The 20703-nt window shown below is 37.8% G+C and overlaps 1 protein-coding gene across 1 annotated transcript in view; it reads right to left on the bottom strand.

Moving 5' to 3' along the window:
• The window catches only part of itga4 (integrin alpha 4), a 40159-nt gene that overhangs the window by 7736 nt on the left and 11720 nt on the right, over positions 1-20703 (bottom strand). The window contains exons 8-20 of the mRNA XM_053496148.1: positions 20199-20261; positions 19642-19779; positions 16906-17014; positions 13743-13837; positions 12901-12991; positions 12154-12199; positions 11742-11896; positions 10024-10178; positions 6506-6658; positions 5009-5085; positions 1458-1608; positions 1267-1365; positions 1083-1159 (exon numbers count right to left, since the gene is read on the bottom strand). Coding sequence (XP_053352123.1) covers positions 1083-1159; positions 1267-1365; positions 1458-1608; positions 5009-5085; positions 6506-6658; positions 10024-10178; positions 11742-11896; positions 12154-12199; positions 12901-12991; positions 13743-13837; positions 16906-17014; positions 19642-19779; positions 20199-20261 — 1409 coding nt within the window. The remainder of the gene's footprint in view (positions 1-1082; positions 1160-1266; positions 1366-1457; positions 1609-5008; positions 5086-6505; positions 6659-10023; positions 10179-11741; positions 11897-12153; positions 12200-12900; positions 12992-13742; positions 13838-16905; positions 17015-19641; positions 19780-20198; positions 20262-20703) is intronic.

The following is a 20703-nucleotide window of genomic DNA, read 5'->3' on the forward strand; positions in this document are numbered from 1 at the left end:
CCAAGACATTTCCGCTAAAAACGGTTATTGCCTAAGACTTCTCAATTCTAACCAACTTCCTTCCTCTTAGACTTTCGGTGTTCTTGTTTTGAAAGTTCTAAGACCACAATAAAAGACAAAGGGTGTAGGGTTTTAGGAAAATAATCAATGAGTAATCGGTTTGACTGCAAACACCTCGTACACCAACAATACAATTGCATTTTTTATTAATGAATAAATGACAAGTTTTTAAATTTTTATCTGCTTGTAGTCACATGTAATGGTCCGAAACTTCCCATGTTAACACCTAAACAATTGTTCCCTCAACATACTATAGTTTTTTCCTGTGTCCTAGCTTTTACATATTTACTACACTGTTACAAAGCTTTACCACGCTACATGGTGTACCACACTCACTCATTGTCTATACCACTTAATCCTTGATACATTTACATTTCAGCATAAAATGTTGGCAAATATGGTTGGCAGATAGCATTATCCAGATTGACTTACATTTTTATCTCATTATACATCTGAGCAGTTGAGGGTTAAGGGCCTTGCTTAAGGGCCCAACAGGGGCAACTTGGTGGTGGTGGGGTTTAAACTTGGGGCCATAGTCCAATGTCTTAGATATTGAGCTGCCCCTGAGGTGGGGTACACCCTAGACGGGGGACCAATCCATCACAGGGCACACACACATGCAGGCAATTTGGAAAAGCCAATTAGCCTAATCTTCATGTCTTTGGACTGTGGGAGGAAACCGAAGTACTCAGAGGAAACCACCATGCACAGGGAAAACATGCAAACGTCATGCACACAGACCAGAGGCGGGAATCGAACCTGGACCCTGGAGGTGCAAGGCCACAGTGCTAACCACTAAGCCAACATGCCCATGTTGTGTTAGTTGGCGACTAGATTGCAAAATTTCAAGTCCTTGGCGAGCCATACCAAACTTTCTGACAAAACTTCAGACAAAACTGAAACTTTCTCCCTGGGATTTCCTACAACCTTGAGATTCGGAATCAGTCTCAGGAATATGGGAAAGTCACCACATGTCTACACTATGTCTACACACTTATATTGGAGCCTTGCGTTTTTCCTACCTTGTGGCGTTGATGCTGATGTTCAGATCACCTGCGCTGCTGTTTTGATTGACGTCCAGAAGAAAGCTGACGTTGAGCTGCACATAAGAAAACAGCACATCAATGCCAAAGCATGCAATAGAAAGGAAAACAATGGAAGAAGAATTCTGGGAGAAAAGTGTTAATACGCAGGCAACTACAGTACCTTCGACAGAGCAGGGATGTAGAGATTCCCCACGCTGCACTCCAGAGAGGTGTTTGCTTTCTCTTCCTCGATGATCTCACAGCTCACATGTTTCTCCTCCTGAACTCACCAAGGCATCAATGGATAGGTTTAATTTCTAATAACAATAATAATAACTTAGTTTTCTAATGAGTATGTATGACTACACTCACTGCATCCAGAACTCTGATAAAGTGAAGATTGTTGGGGAATCGGACATGCAGTTTAGGAAGAAAGGCGTCGTCTCCGACATTGACCAGTGTGGTGTTCAGCATGATGGTCTTCCCGTTTCCCAGCGCAAAGAACGGCATGTTGTTGTAAGACCTGCCGAGACAAGAAGTCCGTTGTTCAACACTAGAAAGTCTGGGGCATTTTAATTTAAACCATGATGCAAAAACACTCCCTTGTGCCACGACGGATGCCGTGGTGAGAATGTCACATGACATCACATAACATTCATTCACATATGGGTGCGTAAAACATTCTGGTGTTTTATTACAGGTTAAATCCGAAAGTGTCTTGCATTCTGTCACAGTAAACAGAGTACATCATGAGTTTGATTAAAATCTATCAGTATGTTCAAACTATCTACATTTAATATTAGCCTTATTTTTAGTGCTTTGTAATATTCAAGGGTAAAAGTGTAACTTTAAGGTGTAAGTTTTCTGGGAAATTACGCTTCATTCTTTAATAAATATAACTATTATTCCTTCATCGTTTATGGAGATTGCTCACACCCGACATTTATGGACATTATACATTTAAACATTCATGCACATTTGCACTCACCCTGGACATTTCTATTTCATTTCATTTAGCATACTTTTGCACATTGCACATTTTTCCATATTTTTATATTTATACAGCCGTTATTGTCTATATTTTGTACAGCTAAGTTTTTTAAATTATTTTATATCCTATATTTTATATTTTGTTGTTCCATTTTTTCTCTGCAGCTAAGTTTTTCTATATTTTATTTTTATTCCATTCCCTAATTTATTTCTTATTGATAATTTACACACTGCTAGCCAGTATGCCACAGTGCTGGCTAAATACTACTATTAGTGTTGGCAAATAGACGATGCTGAATGGACGATCTTAAGCATCATTAATTAATCAGCCATGTTAAAGTACAAAGTATTCAAGTCAAACCGGGGTTTTTGATTGTGCATAATAATAGAACACAGTTATGAGACAATATAATCCCCTGACACACTGATGCACTTATCACAGCGTTTCACTAGTACTTGGAAACCATCAGGGTAGAAAGTTTTCTTAGAATGCCAGAGACTGCATGCTTCACGTCCAAAACGTTGGTCTTCCAGGAACTCCTTTAATGCCTCTTTCTTTTAATTGAAAAAAAAAAGACAAAAGGCCTGGTTTAATTTGTTTTTCCAGGACAACGCACGGCCCAACGCATCACTTGCACATTACAGGAACTCAGCTGGGAGTTACTGCCATTGCTAGTGCAAAAGTCCCAGTTTGACTTGAACGTCTCTTTAACAACAGGAAAAGCACAGAGCTGGGTTTATGCAGTCTGGGTCAAGGTAGACAGTTTTTTTTATTGTTACGGATTATACATGAGAACACAGTCGAGCAGTGCTTGACTCTGGAGGTCTGAGCAGGTAAATTATCCAAGCACACGCACAACACAAACGAGCAAGCAAACAAAAACACCTGCATTCATTTGCATGAAGCCTTCAGTCTTCACTGAAGCCTTTGAAGAAAGATAGGGAGAGGATGAGCCTTACAGACACACACACACACACACACAGTTCAGACCTTGAAGGACACAGTTCAGGCACCAGGTGCGCATCTGGGAGTGTGACAAGTCTCACTCCCCCAATCACGACACACACACACACACACTCCTGCCTTATGAATAATCAGATCATGCATTATCACTGTGAGGAGTGGAAGAGATCCATAAATTAGTTTGCGTACTGCTGGAAACATGATCCAAAATGTTAATTTGTGAGCGCATACACATACACGTGCACACACACACACACACACACACACACACCTCAATTAAGCAAGCCTTGAGAGAAATGCTCTGAATCCAAATGAATGATGTAGGGCAATGGCTTATGTTCCTTGTGCTCTATTGGGCATATTTATAAAATAATATCAAATTCTTTCTTGAGCGCTTAAAGATTTCCTTAAGTGACATTCAGTGTGTGTGTGTAAGAGCAGGAGAAGATTGATTACTGCTAGAAAACATGATGCATGATGCTGAATGGGAAGTTTTTTATTCATACTGTACGTGATCGGTGTAATCAGCATGTAGCTAAGCATTAATACTGTATTTAAAAAAAAAAGACTCATTAAGCCTAAAATGAGCAAATCTTGTAGCCTAAATACTGTATTATGTTCGCTGTTAATCATGTGTACGCAAGATAGAGATGGTTTAAAGCATCTCCTATAGAAACACCCACGGTACACTGTATTCAATTGGTACAATGCAGTACCACTGTGAACACTAGGGGCAGTATAGGACAATGTGACATAATGTTTACAACTGACTGGACACGATTGTCTTACAAATCACGTCTTTATATTCTACATTACTGTTAGAAACTAACACTAGGTTTTTGTATCATGTTTTTTTTTTGTCATTTCATTTTATAACTCGTCGCATAATTTTCAAACATGCCAAGAACCTCCCTTAAAGTATGCACAATGTTTCAGATGGCATGGCAAGCGAAACACGTGTATCGGATATGGGTCATAGCTGAATGAACGTGTAAACAGACGGTCAAAAAAATCAGATATAGGCAACAAATCAGAATTGGGCATCCAGACCTGCAGTGTAAACGTAGCCTAAAGATTCTTACTGTAAATCATAAGTACTTTTGAATGTAAAGTCAGTAGAGTTTCCGATTTGATGCAGATCATGACGATGATCACGAAGACGGCATGAAAGGAATTAGGGTTTGTCGGTTTGTTTGACATCGCCGTGCGCGAAATTGTTAAACAGGTGTGTTTCAGCGCTGGCGTGCCATATAAAGCATGTCACTTTCAATTCTCCAGATGTGCGGGCGAGTTTGTAAACAATGTTTCTTTCGTCGCTTGAACCTTCACGGTTCAAATACAGTGGCGGCCAAAAGTATTAAGACAGCATATGCCATGTGTTATAGTTCTCCTTGTGATGTCACTAATTAGTTAGAATTAATTAGTGAGAAGAACTGGCTATGTGACAATGGTATTCGGCTTCTGGAGCCATGGCCTGGGTCATCTCCAGACCTAAACGCAGTACAAAACTGTTGGACGATGGTTTTTCTATACATGATTTTCAGGAATCAAACAAGCAGACATGGATTGAGCGAGTGACACAGGAGTACTGCGGGCGTATTTTTGATTCTATACCCACTTGGATCCAGCAATTTGTGAAGAATAAATCATTATTTAAAAAAATTCTGAATGTCATTACAGTATTGTACCCTGCCCTTTAGGCCCCCAGCGACCTTGTACACAGGATAAAGCGTTATAGATGATGAGTGAGTGTGTGAATTGATTTGAACAATGAAGCTTAAAGATCATAAGATTTAAGCTCTCCTGATAATATCATCTGCTGTAAAGCCGTGTGTGTCACCCACTGGTGTTTAGGTGAGATCTGATTTCAGAGCATGACTGACTGATGGGAGAGATGGAAATGTGTGACAGCCAGAAGTTTGTGATGCAGGAAAATAAAGGGGGAAATAAATCGAATAAATCAGCTTACTGTGGAAGCACCAGATGTGCAAAAACCTGCAGGTTTGTGGAGCAGTTTTCCCAAGCGCAGTATCTGGCAAACTGAGTCTGGGAAATGATCATAAACACACACCAGTTAGTTTGACCAGTTTACAGAGGTAAAAAGATAAAGTACACAACTGGTCCCAGTTTTTCACTAATAAAAGTGCAAAGAGCTGCTGGCAGTTTTCACCAAGTTACCTTAAAAACCATTATAGAGGTCGGAGTCTTATAATGCGAGGTGCAAAATAAAAATGTTAAGTGTTAAAATCCTTTATTACTTTTTATAAAAGTTAAAAACTAATAAAGGATTTTACAAGCTTTATTATAATTAACCTTTCAGTATTATTATATCACGGACACAAGGTGGGAAAGTTATGTTCTATTGTTTTTTACCTAGCTATATATTTATAGTGTGTATCTGCTGAGAGAAGCTTATGTTAGTGTTCACAGGTGACAAAAACACTATGATAAAATTTTACAAATACAAAATAAGCTAGCTAATTACCTAATTTTTTTATTCAACATTTGAACTAGATAGCTATTTTAACAAACTAATCTACAAAGCTAGTTAGCTAGCTAATTTAATCTGAAAAATTAAATACATAACTAGTTATTTAGAGAAATTTAAATAAACTTAAACTAATTAGATAATCTAGTAAATTATTTTATCTAGATAATTTGACAAACCTAATTTCAAACTTGAAGTAGTTAGCTAATTTAGAAAATCAATATACAAACTTTATCTAGCCAAAACAACATCGTAGTTTTAATATCCAACTAGCTAATTAATTTAATAAAATGATTACAACACTAGCTAGGTAATTCAGGAAATTATCCAATCTAGCCAAATTATTTTAGCTAGCTAAATCTAGCCAATTTGACAATCATATTTACAAACTTGAAGTAGATAGCTATTTTAATTTAAAAAAAATCTACAAAACTAGCTAGCCAATTGAACATACCAGTTTAAATATTTAATGAAATAACCTGCGTAAAGGTAATTTAACAAACTTATTTACAATATTCAATTTTAAAATTTAAAATAATTTACGAAACATAATTAGCTATCTAATTTAAGAAACTTATTTACAAATCTAGGTTAGCTAGCTAATTTAGGTATAAAATAAACTAACTGTAAATTGACTAAAAGCTTACTTAACTAGCCAGCAACCTTAACTAATTAAAAAGAAAGTTAAAAAAAAGTTATGTAGGATGATGTTTTATTTTTATGTAGGAGGTAAAGAAAAGATCTCAGCCTGTGTGAAGGGCAAATGTTTCATCTAAAAAGGAACCCTTACAAAGAACAACAGGGGGGAAAAAAAGAAAAATCTCACTCCACTTGAGAGAGAAATGAGTACTTAAGAAAGTTCTTTTGTTTACTACCAGCAGCATTTTGGTTCCAGGAGCAAGTAAGCTTTGTTCTTTTGTGGGGGACAAAAGACAGAAGTGTGCAAATGTATGAGTGCGTCATGGCTGATGTTCGTACCTGGTTCATGACTCGGTTTGTTTGTCCGTCTCTTTGCTGTAAAACAGCTTTGAGTGGAGTAAGGCTGCTGGAGGCTCTGCCCTCGACGCTGTGCTCACCCAGGTCATACCGAACATCGAAATAGAGAGGCGTGAAAATATCACGCACATCCTTCTGCAAAACACATCACACACATCATTCGAAACGGAAATAAAAAATATCACATATTGTTAATTATTATTAATTATAAGAAGAACTGCATAATTTCTGCCTAACATCAACACGTCACATGAGAATGGTTATGACTACTGGTTTGATTTTAATTCAAAGCTTCCTTTGGAGAAGTTTGGGGTCTAGGTCAGAGGAAGGGAACAAAGACACACACACATAGACGCACACCTCACTCTTAATGTAAACTGTAATTTCCTGGATTTCAGTGTTACTTTCCAGTGTTTCTCGGTGTGAACCAGACATCATTAGAAGACGTGCACCAATGACAAGATTCTCATGAATTTATTCTCTTGAAGAGCAGGATGTCAAAAAATAAAATGGTGTGACAGCAATGGGAAAGAACAGAGCCAAATTATCCATTAACCACAGGTAGAAATAATTCCTTTCCAGCATTCAGGATTTTCCCTATTGTTCCAATTAAAGGTCGTATACTGTATATTTCTGTACTATTTCTTTAACAAGTCTCCGAACTCCTCCAGTGCAGAAATACCCCTCAGATAAATAAATACACTTTTTTATACCTCAACCTTCCTCTGTTTTACTCCTCATTCAAACATGCTGTTTTAGTGTCTATGCAAGTCACCTACTGCTGAGCCTCACTTCAAAAGTGCAGACGGGAGCTGAGCGACAGCTTTTCGCACCCCAAGTCGCCCGCAAGTTTCACTGTTACGTGAGCAGTGTGGGCTGGTGTGTTGTCATGAAGAAGGCCCATTACATTTTTTACCTGGGTGCGCAACCATACTGGGTTTTTTAAACAAGAATAAACGTTCATGAAGGTACTCATTTTCGGAGACATAATTTGGGTAAATATTTTTTCGTTCTCGTATGATATCACATTAGGGTAAAAAAAAAAAATCTAATTGTTTTATTTTTACCCCAGGCCAATATAAAAATGAAGAAGGGACAAAATAAAATTGTGTCACATTTTTTATTCAGACCCATCTGAACATCTAACTAACTTAAAAGTAAAAGCTGTACACATCATGTCCTTCTTGTAGTACGTTGGACTTTTTGTTGTTGTTGTTGTTGTTGTTTATTCTGATATTTTTAGTTTGTACTACACGCTGACATCACTGTTAATCTTATACAGTTAGTATCGGATCAGATTCTAGTCCTAACCATGATGTCAGTCCATCTTAGAGCACCACACACACACACACACACACACACACACACACACACACACACACACACACACACACACACACACACACACACACACATAAACACAGCTGTGTATTCGCCCAAACACCTATTGGTATGTTTTTAAGAGTTAGTTTTTAAGGAAACTGAGAACCCAAAGGAAGCCCACATCAAGCTCAGGATCAAAGCAGGGACTCTGGAGCTGTAACGTGCCACGATGCCGATCATCCTCGTAACGTCTTTGTTTCTGTTTAAGGTGGGGTTGAACAAAAAGAACGGTTGGTGCCCACAGAGTATTTTTGTGAGTAAGCAGGCTTGTCGCTGGCGAAACTGTCACTAAAAACAGTTTGTGTATGTGAGGACATGGTGCAGCCACACCCACTCTGGTCAGGAGAGCTATATGCTGCTATGGCCGATGCATTGGGTGGGTTTCACACCTTTTTCCCTTAGTGGGGAAAAAACAAGCGGGACCTTCCAGTACTGAAAGCTATATGATGACATATAGCTGACATGTGTGTGTGTGTGTGTGTGTGTGTGTCACGATCTCACGATGCCTTAAAACCATTTATTTTTACCCTCCGCAGAACAATCTTCACTCCATCTGCTGTGAGTGTCTCCGTTATTTATTAAGCTTGAAAATAAAAATGCACTTCAGGGAGAAATTGCACACTTGTTTATGGGCATCACTGCTATTGATATCGTTGCAGCCTCCATTAATTACTTTGTAAACTGTGAGGAGCAGCAGAGGCACCTGATTACAGAGTCCAGAGAGGCCTTGCTGAACACCTGGACTGCTCTCGCTCTCTCACACACACACACACTAACTTGGATACACTTTCTCACACAGCATCCATCATCTCAATGCCACTCATTCTGTGTCATCACTGGCTTTCACTGCAGCAGAACTGAATCAGCACTCTGGACAAAATGCAGCAAAGTTAACTCATTTGGGAACTTCCTCACGTCGAGCGATGCACATATGCACAGATGGGTGCATGGTTATGTTGAGGAGGGGGGGCATTTCCAGGAAGTAGATTATTCTAAACTTAGATCTACATCAAATACTACCTGTTTATGTAGCACTTTTATGTATTGTGCTAAAAAAGGTGTTGCAAAAGGATGTCAGCACAATACCCTGAAATGTACTGATGTCATCATTTTAAGAAAAATACTAGTTTAGTCAAAGCAAAGACAAAAAAGACAAAAAAAAAAAAAAGTTAAACAAAGTGTTCCGGAATAACCTCTTATGGTCAGGTCCTAATTCTAACCTGCGGCCAGTAGGAAAATCTGAGTATATCTCTCACTATAAAGGTCATAGTCTAAAAAAACATCCTGTAGGATCTAATTATAAAAAGGTTTATTTCTTACTTTTCACATCTAATCACATAAGCACAGTTAACTGAATAGTATAATTTACTGAACATATGGGACACTAGTAAACACCTGTACATGAGGTATCTTAAAAAGGGCTATGGGATTATAGGGTCAGGGAAATGTGTGGTCCTTGGTAATTAGGTCCCTGGAAACACTGGGCCCTAAAAGTGTATGTTGTGTAAAAAGTTCATTGGAAATATAGGGCCCTAGAAACGTAGGGCTCTAGAAGCGTAGGTCCCTAAAAAAAAGCATAGGACCCCAAAAGTAAAGGTTTAGAAACACAAGGCCACTGGAAAACATAAGGCCCTAAAAGGGGTATTTGGAAATATTAAGAAAGTTCCTAGAAACACATGAGCCTACAAACAATTTGGAGAAAAAGGTTCCTAAAAAGTGAAGATAGGGATTCGTAGGTCAGACAATCAAAGCCCAATAATGGAACAATAAATTGTAATGTGCGCAATTGTTATTAAATAAATGTGTAAAGAGAATGCGTGCAATTTTTTATTTAGCGTTTATAAAAAGAGTCTCCTTCATCAGGGTGGAGGAGAGCGTGGGATGTGGTTTCACCAAAGCAAGCTAAACTATTGTTTTTAACTTTTAAGAAAAAGTTCGGGAGCCATTTTTTCTACTTGGGAACTAAGATGTTTCCCAGAAAGTCCACAACATTAGATGTAACTATAAACAAATAAAACTGCTGTGACTGAAAAGGAATTATGTGCTTTGGGGCAGAACAAACAATGTTGTTAAAGATTTCACCCCATTTCACCCCAGAAGGAGTTCAGCCGTCTTACCCTCATGTAGGCCGAGTGCTTGTTGCAGGTCGTCTCTCCGTGTTTGGCCCTGACGCGTCCCGCTGTGACGTTGGACGTGCCGTTGGAGTGGAAGTAGAAGCGGAATGGGAAGCCTTCCTTGTGCTTTACATCTGCACTGAGGTTGTACTTCAGCTCTGAGTAGAAAATTGGTGAGGAAACCAAAAAATAATAATTTTTAAAGGTAATGTACAATAAACTGTACACTGTACACTGTGCAATGTACACTGGGGGCAGTGGTGGCTCAGTGTGTTAAGGCTCTGAGTTACGGATCGGAAGATCTGCGGTTCGAGCCCCAGCTCCGCCAGGTTGCCGCTGTTGGGCCCTTGAGCAAGGCCCTTAACCCTGTCTGCTCCAGGGGCGCCGTAAAAATGGCTGACCCTGCGCTCTGACCCCTGCCTATTAACAAGAAGCTGGGATATGTGAAGAATAAAGAATTTCACTGTGCAGTAATGTATGTGTGACGAATAAAGGCTTAACTTAAAACTTAACTTAAAACTTAACTTAAACTGGGTCATGAATCCAGGTTTCTGTATTAAATTTCCAAATAGAAAGGGAAAGCAATAAAGGATGGGAAATACTTGTAAATAATCTGTTTTTGTCCCTCTTGGAAGTGTTGTAAATTCATTTTCTTGATGGTTCACACACTGTTGTCTTTAGATTTGTAAGTGTAAACAGAGGCAATACCCATCGATCTACATGTATCACTGTAAATGGTGTATTATTGTCTGGCATTTTTCTGTTATCATTAATGTCAGTCATTTTGTTTTAGTTTTGAAAAGGAAATTAAATCCGTTGGTAGTGCTTGATGGGAACGTCCTGCCCCCCTGTCATCTAACGGTCATCTAACGAACTTTCAGCTGGGACCAACCCATGTGATAACAAAGGTCACACAAGGACACAGAGAATGGAAGTGGAAATAAAACCTATAGTCACTACCCCCTGGCAAATTTCTCTTTTGGTCCAGGTAAGACAAGCGTGTGGATGGCCATGTTTCCCTTTCCTTACCCGTACAACACACCAGCAGCAAGGACAGGCCTTGATATTATACACACACACAAAACACACTTGTAACGGTCACGGCTGTGTGCGGGATGTAAAGGAGAGATAAGTTCATCTAACCGTCAGTTCTCTCAGCAAAGCCCTGATAGTGTAATTGATTAGAGGGTGACACTTTCTCACACCGTGTCTCTTCCAGCCTTTATCATGCGCTTAATTTATATAAAAAGTTACTTTGCATGCAATAATAAAGCGATCTGATTATAAACAGTGTACAAATAAAATTAAATCATCTTTAAAAAACACAAATACAGTTAAAAAAATGCGCAAATATGTAACCATACTTTTTTACTCTAAGTGCTTTTTTTTTAGGTACTGATACTGGTACTTGTAAGGGTTAAAGTGGGCGGGGCAATGCATTACCCTTACAGTGGTGCATATAATTATGATAAATTCACCATAGGACCATAATGGGACAAACCAATGACGCATAAAATGATTATTTTTACATTTATATCCAATTTTTATTAATTTTTTTTTACATGTGCAGCTGCTTTGAGACAATGTCTATTGTTAACTCTTCTATACTAAAAACTAAACTGAAATGGGATTGAATAAGGGGTTTTGTTTCTTTTTAAACGTTTCTCCCTACCAACAGATTTGTTTTAAAGGTTTAAATGAGATCAGGAAGCGGGGCTCACCTATAAGTCCAGGTATGGCTTTTCCTTGGACCTTGAAACACACGCTGACCTCCACACACACAGCAGGAACACCGTTTTCAGTACAAGTGGTCACCGATCGATTCACGCTGACCGGCAGAAACAACGACGCCTCCACCGTCACCACCGGACGAGTCCTAGAGAACAAACATCCGATCTAAATCATTTCCAACGGAGTGTTTTTACTGATGGATAGCAGCAGGGACGGCACTAACAGCAGTTCACACTCTGAGTTAGGAATGTCCCTCTGGTTACTATTTGCTTAAACTGGAATTTAATTAGTGCAAAAATAAACTGGTAAGCTGAAGGTGAACAATATGCATTGATAGTATAAATGGAGAATGGTTTAAAACGTATGAGAATTGATGTTTGATTATATCAGAAATGCTCATACCGGATCACCATTGCGGCATCGGACAGAAAAGCTCCCACTGCGATGTCTGTCAGGTGAAAAGAAGGAAATCATTTATTACAAAATCACAAGAAAAGGGACGAAACTGTGAACTATACAAAACTATACAAGGGATGGAGTTCTGTGTGAAGAGATGGTAGTGAAAAGATGGTAGTGAAACTGTCTGATGAAAAGCATGAAGGGTTCTTTCTCAGGCCTCTATGTAACAGGAAATCCTGTAGCTGCTGCTAAGTTAAACACAGCACTGAAAACATGCTCTAAAGCTGGGCAATATGTTTATACAATACTTAATTCAATGATAAATTAATAACAAATATATATTTTAGATCATTTATTATATAATGGCTATACAAAGTTTATTAATGTAGTATATATAATATGTATATATATATACACAGAATAATCAAAATCAATAATGTATTTAATTGTAATATTTTATAATATTAATAATATTATCAATGTAATATGTAGCCCAGGTTAAATATGCCCAGAGAATTGTACCATACAGTATATATCACCAACCTGGAAAATGTTCACAATTCTGGGTAAAGTCAAAAGATCAGAAGTGGAACCATCGTACAGTTCAGGGACTGTCTGTATGTATATGAGGTACTGAAATCACTACGTTCTCTCTTGCTGAACTCATCACCCCCATATTTATTGCACTGCGTGTTCCATATCTGTGACTTCCCTTTCGAAAGTTATGCAGTAATGGAGGAAATGCGTTACCGGGGTAGCCGTTTCCATCGGCGTCGATGCCTCCAGAAATGGACTGTCCGAACATGCTGAGGCTACGGCCGAGATCTGAGCCTGTTATCCTCTACACACACACACACACACACACACACATAATAAGCCACTCTGAGGCTAACATTGACCAGTTTAACTGCACGAATATTGCTGAATAAATACTTTACTTTCTATTTCAATCTTATAATTGAATCTGACTTTTGTTTTAGGATTATTGATGCTTATAAAAATATATAAATATAAAATCATTAATCTTCCATCTAATCACTTGCTGGATAACTACATACAATATACTTGACCACAATCTTGTATTAAGCAGATATAAGAAGGAAGAAGACATCTCAAACATCTGAATGCCAGAATATTTTTTATAATTTGTTTCATTTTATCAGATTTTCAGAATTTCAAAGGACAAAACAGGATGTGCTTTCACGGGAAAATAATCAGAGATGTTCCACAGAGTCACTATACCAAATTAGATTTTTCGCACAACAGTGGGTCTGGGAGTGTTTAACCTCTTTTATACCATATCGATTTGCCAAAACATGCTTAAACAAAAAAAAATCAGTTTATGTTAATATATATTTTCCCCTCCACATTCTTTAAACTCCTATTGTCCAGCAAAAAGCAGTACTCGTGTTTTATAACAGATGTAATATAAGGCAAAAGACACAGAGATGAAGCGGTAAGAGGGTTCCAGGGTTGAAAAAGCTCTGAGCATTCAGTATGGGACAGCAGGACAAAAGGAGGAGACAAAACCTTCCAAAATGTCTCACATCCTAATGTACTGTATGTGAGTGTCAGCAGCACTGTGGACGTACTTGTGAGAACCTGGACATTATACCGCTCATTCTGCCATTGTAGATATAAACAGCTCCACGCAGCTCTTCCTCCTGTGGTGCTCCGATGGCCACGTCTGAAACATAACGCATATCCAACAGCCGTTAACAACATGCCTAACCACACAAGAAGTTACAGAGTTATTTATCTTCAAGAGCTGTCCTGGAAATGTTGACGTGTTAACGCCAGACGATCTGGTTGTATTAGATTTACTAAAAATCCTACTTTGAAAGGAATAAGAGGGTTAACTCTCAAGGGCTTGATTGTCTCAGTCACTTCTATTCTGTATTTAAGTGCATGACTTTACAACTAGTGTATACTGTTTCACACCTTCGACTCTTTTCTGAGAAAGTTCATTGCAAAGAAGAACTAAAGAGACACTGTCCATGCATGTCAAGACTATTTAAATATATATATTTTTTAAACTGTAGGGTTATGCATTTTGCAATATGTGCAATATATCATTAGTGCTAATATTCTTAAATGAAGTAGTAAAATTGACTGACATTTAAAGAAGACTTAAAGCACAGTACGGTGATGAGGCTCTTAGTGAAACATTTGACAGTGATAATCTTAGTTTGTGTTATTTAAGTGTTTTTTTTGTTTGTTCTTTTACATTGAAATTTTTGTACTTAGTGTTCTTTGTAAGGGACAGAGTAACGTCATTTCAATTCTCTCTATGTATTTACTGTACAGAATCGACAATAAAGTTTGACTTTGACTTTAAATGGCCGCATATCGATCATGGCTGAGGTGTCTCAGAGCCTGCTGCAATCATTCCCATGAACACTCAGCGAGTAAAACGTCTGATCTTTGAAAATCAACAGATAATTTGTTGCCAGCTTGCGGAAGAAATGCATGTGTCTGTGGAACACCAAGTTAAAGGAGTTCCTGGGAGGCCAGCGTGTCAGACATAAAGCAAGCAGTCCGATCATGGCTTCGGTGTACAACAAGAGACAACGTTCTTCCTGGATGATATCCAAGCCCTAGTGAAACTCTGGGATAAGTGCATTAGTGTATCAGGGGATTATATAGAGAAATAAAGAGAGTTTTTTACACTCTTATAACTGTGATCTGTTATTCTGCACAATCAAAAGTCCTGGTTTGACTTGACCAATGCTTGCATGTGTAATAATTTCAGTGCATGTAATGTAATTAAAAAAAAAAGCACTTAATGAATGAAATGGTATGGTTATAATCGAGACCATGGTTGTGGTTTTCATTCTGAATAACAGAAGGCCACAAACCACATTTATATTCATAAATAGGAAGCTTTAGTTCTTCCTTTATAAAAAATTAAGAGTTAAACTGAGTTGAAGTGTTATAAATAAAACCACTCCAAAGATCAGCATACAGGAAGTAAAAAAAAAATTTTTAAATGCATATTAAAGGAAGGAAAAATGCACTTTGACTCAAAACTGTGTTGGACTTCTTCAAACGTTAACCAGAAAAAGAGAAGTATAAAAAGAGTCAAACACGAGAATGTAAAATGAGTGGGAGCAAGACAGAGAGAAACATGACTTAAAGAAGGACGTCTGAGTCAGTCCTTGAGCTGGTGCATTATTTTAAAAAGGTTGTGTGTGTGTGTGTGTGTGTGTGTGTGGTTAAAGACTGGTTTGTGGTGCCACGTTTATCTGAACTTCAGCCGCTTCTAAACCACAATGTTTTCACATCAAATCAGTAATGGTTCTTACACTTCATCTCCCCAGGAGACCTAGACATCCTTTACACTCGGGGAGTCAACTCAGACCTCAGGGCTACTCATTTATACCATATTGGTTTTAGTTTTATAGATAAAGATCAATAGGATGCTCCTCAGAAAGAATATATATATATAGCTTTATTTCGACATTCACTTCTCGTCAAAAGTTTGGACACATCCTCTAGTTCCATGCTCTTTTCTGATTTTTATTTCTTTATCGCAAAAAAATTCTGAAGACATCCAGAATCCAGCATACACAATAATCCCCTTTGAACAGTTGATATTGAGATGTATCAGCTACTCATGATCTATAAATCCTTCATAACGGCTCTAATCTGAGGTGCTGGTTGTTAATTGGTGATTTCCGAGGCTGGTGACTCTAAATGATTTTAGATTTGGTCTTGATTTCCTGAGAAGGTCTTCATGAGAGACAGTTTCATCATGGTGCTTGATGGGTTTTGCAAATGCATTTGACACAATACTGTTCTTGCAAGAAGTAGTATTATTTATTACGACATTGTGCATGCAATAGATACTATAGACGCTCGATGTATAAATACTATAGATATTACACTACCTGGTCAAATCAAAAGTTGTCATTTTATGTTAAAAAAATAGCATTAATAAAGAAAATATGGGCATTAATAAAGAATAGCAGGTTTACAATGACTGGAAGTGAGTTAATAATTGTCCCATGCGTTATTAAAACCTTAAAGGACAGTGCTGAACTGTGGTTGGAAAAAACTATGGATGGAGATCACTTACAGGCTTTGTGAAGGTTATAAAAAATGGAGATTAGATATCAGAGCTATGTTTATTATGGAGCATTTCCACACGCAATGTAACGAGAACACTGAGAAGGATTAGAAGGAAACCACTTGTTAAAGAGACTAATAAGGAAAGAAGCATCAGTTTGCTATGAAGCAGAAGTATTGGACTTTGGAGCAATGGGAATAGATCATGTGATCATCGGATTAGTCCAGGTTGACCTTATTTCAGAGTGATGTCTGCATCAGGGTAAGAAGGGAAGCACATGAAGCGAAGTTAGTGACTGTACAAGCCTCTGGGGGCAGTGTTATGATCAGGTCTAGGCTAAGTAACGTTATGTGGCAATAAAATGAAGTCAGCTGACGACCTGAATGATCAGGTTAAGTTGTATTTTTTTCCCGTAAGTGGATAAACATATTCCAGGATGCAAATTGTGAAAGAGTGGCATGAGGAATCATTTTCACGCATGAATCAGCGATCACATTGTAAACCATAATCAAAGCTAAACTTATTATTATTATTATTATTATTATTATCAAACAACATCTATTTTTTTATACAAAATCTTTTATCATAGTTTTATCATCTCTATGTAGATCTTCTCATAGGGATGCTTTTCTAAGCGGTTACACAGTCTCTGTCACGAATACCGTGTCCATCCTTAAATGTGTTACCTGGATAGCCGTCATCATCGATGTCCCCGAGGTCAGCGATGGTCTCTCCGAACCGAGCTGCGTAAGAATCGCTGCCCATCAGCATGAACTCTGCTTCTTTCATGTTCACCTGGGAATGAAAAACACACCACGTTATATTTCAGTCAATATGACTAACTGATATTCATACTGAAGGAGCTGCGTGTGTGTGTAATTGTATCTAAGCTGTGAAAAGAGATGTTTGTGCCACATTGAGGAACACGTCACCGCTAATATAATGAGGGAATACAGAAGACATCGTACTCTTTATTCATGTAGCAAAATAACATTTACGAGAAATAGATGCAGGTCATTGGTGAAAGTAACACATGCATGTACACACACACACATACGCCCATGCATTTGTGGCCGTACACACACACACACACACACACACACACATATATGCCCATGCACATGCACGTGCACACACATATACACACACACACACACACCCATGCATGTGCATACATGCGCACACACACACACACACACACACACACATATTGTGTCTTCCAAAGTAAGCAGAAGGTTTAATACATTTGATATATAAAGCATATGAAAAATAACTTAAAAAAAACAGCCAAGAAACGAATCCTGGCAAAAAAAAAATACTTGGCGAAGATGATACTCAGATAGGAATTTTAAACAGATGGTTCAGCAAAACATTTTAAACAAAAAGAAAGGTGTGTCAGCCCGAGACCATTATTCACAGAGGGAAGTACCATACATCAGTTCTGCAAACTACAGACTTTACTGAACTGGACTAAGTTTCTCAAGCAGAACTAAAGTTCTAAAGCATTTTAAAACGTAATCCTTTTTTTTTTAACAGAAGCTACGTGCAGGTGGGTTTCAGTATCAGCTGAGAGTCGAGCTTTCAGTATTAGTATCTGTAATGAAAACGAAGAAAAATTCTAATTGTTATTCTAATTGTTAAATATATTTAGGATAAAAATAAGTTGAAATACCAAATTCTTATCAAAAACCTAATTATAACTATTTTTGTTGTTTGTTTGTTTGTTTGTATATCAATAATAACATATTTGCATATCTTTGCATATCATCAGGCAGAACCCTTAGAGTATTTTCATATTTAGTGAGTTTTATGGATACTGATCACCCTTTACATCTACGGGTTTATTAAATATTTAACCAACTAAAAGCATTAAGAGCTTGTGAATATGTCTCAGTGAGTCGGGAAAAGTAATGGTGTTGGACATACATGGTTTCCACCTGACCCTGAAATAATTTATTTCTTTAGTTGAAATAAAAATTTTCTCCGCGAAATATCCTCCAATAAAAATTATGTTCCGCGAAATATCCTCCAAGATTATAATCTACATGAAGAGGGTTTGTTCATGTTGATAGATGACAGTAAACCACACTTCATCTGAAGAAAGGGATGTGGTTTGAGAAGGCGAGAGCTTGATGAAGGTGTGGGTGAGATAGCTGGCTGTTACTCATTAGCGCCACGGTATCTGTGACGTCCTGCTACGTTTAGGATTAAATTGTGTTTGTGTGAACTGTTGATAAAACGCATCAAAGCATTTTGTAATCTGAAAAGCTGTCGGCGATGGTTAATATTCAACTCAGAGCCTGGGAAGCATGATGGCTGTTCCATCAGTACGACCTTGAATGTCCGGATTGAAGCAGACATTGAGTCTGAACCTGAGCTGAAACCCCGAGCATAACTTAAACCTTTAACGAAACTCAGCTGATTTAAATCATCACTCCTTTAAACCAAAATGATGAAAGAGATCTAAAAGGGCAAGAATAAAAACCAGAGCAGTGTTTGATTGCACGCACTTACAGTACTCACTCACTCACTCACTCACTCACTCATCTTCTATACTGTTTAAACCTGTATACAGGGTCGCGGGGGCCACAAGCCTATCCCAGGAGACTTGAGGCACAAGGCGAGATACACACATTCACACACTACAGGCAACTTGCGGACATTGGTTAGCCTAATCTGCATGGGCAGAAATCTTATTTTTTTGTAGTCTTAATCTGAATTTAATCTGCCATTTTATACACCATTAATGGTAATTCGTTACAATTAACCATTAAATGAAATTAAATGTGTGAAGCAATTAATAACTTTACAACAATGACGATTAATAGTCAAAAGCGCTATACAAATAAATTGAATTCAATTCAGCTTATTCTTATAATAATATATAATTCACTAAGTCCTTTACTGCAAAAAAAAAAAAAAAAGGACGCCAGGTTAAAATATGATGAATGAATTCTAATCTATGTATAAAAAACATAAAAATAAAAACAAATAACTCTACTTCTAGACAGGTGTACTCAATTTAAGCTTAATATAGACTAATTGTACAATTAATAACTTTCTTTAATTGGTTAAGACAAATGTTTAATTCTCTTGTATGTATATGGTTTAATCTTATGATCGGACAGGCTAGATAAATGAAACATGTTAGATATTTCCCCTGGGAAAGTTCTCTGTGTTCAGACTCTCGTGACGCACACATGTGCCTGACTTGAATTTCTCGTGCAGAGCCCTGCAGCGTTGCAGATCTGCAGAATGGGTGTTCTCGCACTTGCTCCCACAGTACAACCAGAAAATGGTTTTTAACTCGTTTAAAGGATGTACGAAACTTTCTTTTATAGTCATCACTCTCACAAGAGTTTAGGTCACACACAGGAAGCGTTGGCGCCACTCTTGAGAGATATCGTGGTATCGGTTCTCACCTGGCCTTGGTTAATGTAGACGTAAACACGCCCCTCCTCTCTCACGGTGCTGAACATCGGTGCCCCGACCAGCAGATCAGAGAGTCCGTCGGCATTCAGGTCGACCGCACACACGCTCGCGCCATAGTACGAGCCCAACTGCGATTTAATAAATAAAGATGTAAAAAATATATATATATTATGTGACAATTTCAAAGTGTTTTTAAATGTAAATATCTTCCATTGTTTAAATTAAGCTTAAATGTAAAGACTGTTTTATACATTTTATAATTATATATGTTACATTTTTGAAAAGTATCGTGTATGCAAAATATTGTAGTCTAATGTAAACATTTTTGGATCATATATATAAATTTAAAAAAATTATGCAATATATATATATTACTTTTTTCTTACATATGATTTATTAATAATGTAATAAATATAATAAAATCAGTCATTAAATTAATATTTTTGTTAGTGTTGCTTATTTGTATGCAAAACATATTTGTTGTTGTTGTTGTTGTTGTGGTCATTGATGAGAATATTGTAGCGGGTTTTATTGTAGTTGCACGCACCTGAGAGCCGCTGGTTTCATTCAGGATTGTTAGTGTATTTCCCTCCATTGTGAAAATGTAAACCTGCACAAAAATCCATCAATCATTAAATGAATCAATCAATCCTTGAAAAAAAAGAAACAAACTTTTATTTTAGATAACTCATTATACATCCACCAACACCACTGCCAGGTGAACTGAACAGAACAGATCACCGACTATACAGGCTCATGGGCACACAGGGCTCACAAATTGCCGCGGGAACCAAAGGCTAGCCTGTTCACTCTGATCCCACAGAAAAACCAATGCAGCACAAATAGATGAAAAAAGTCAATTCTGGCTATGATAGAAAGCCACCAGAACACATGCACAGCTCACTGTGCATGGAGCCCATCAGGCAAATAGACACTGACTTAGGCTCCAAATTCCCCAGACCCGTATGCCAAACAAACACCATGAGAGGCACAAGACAAACAAGTCTGATCCACGGAGACCCCACCCTCCAACCGACAGCCCTCAAAGGATC

The sequence above is a fragment of the Clarias gariepinus genome, chromosome 5, assembly GCF_024256425.1.
Source record: "Clarias gariepinus isolate MV-2021 ecotype Netherlands chromosome 5, CGAR_prim_01v2, whole genome shotgun sequence".
NCBI lineage: Eukaryota > Metazoa > Chordata > Actinopteri > Siluriformes > Clariidae > Clarias > Clarias gariepinus.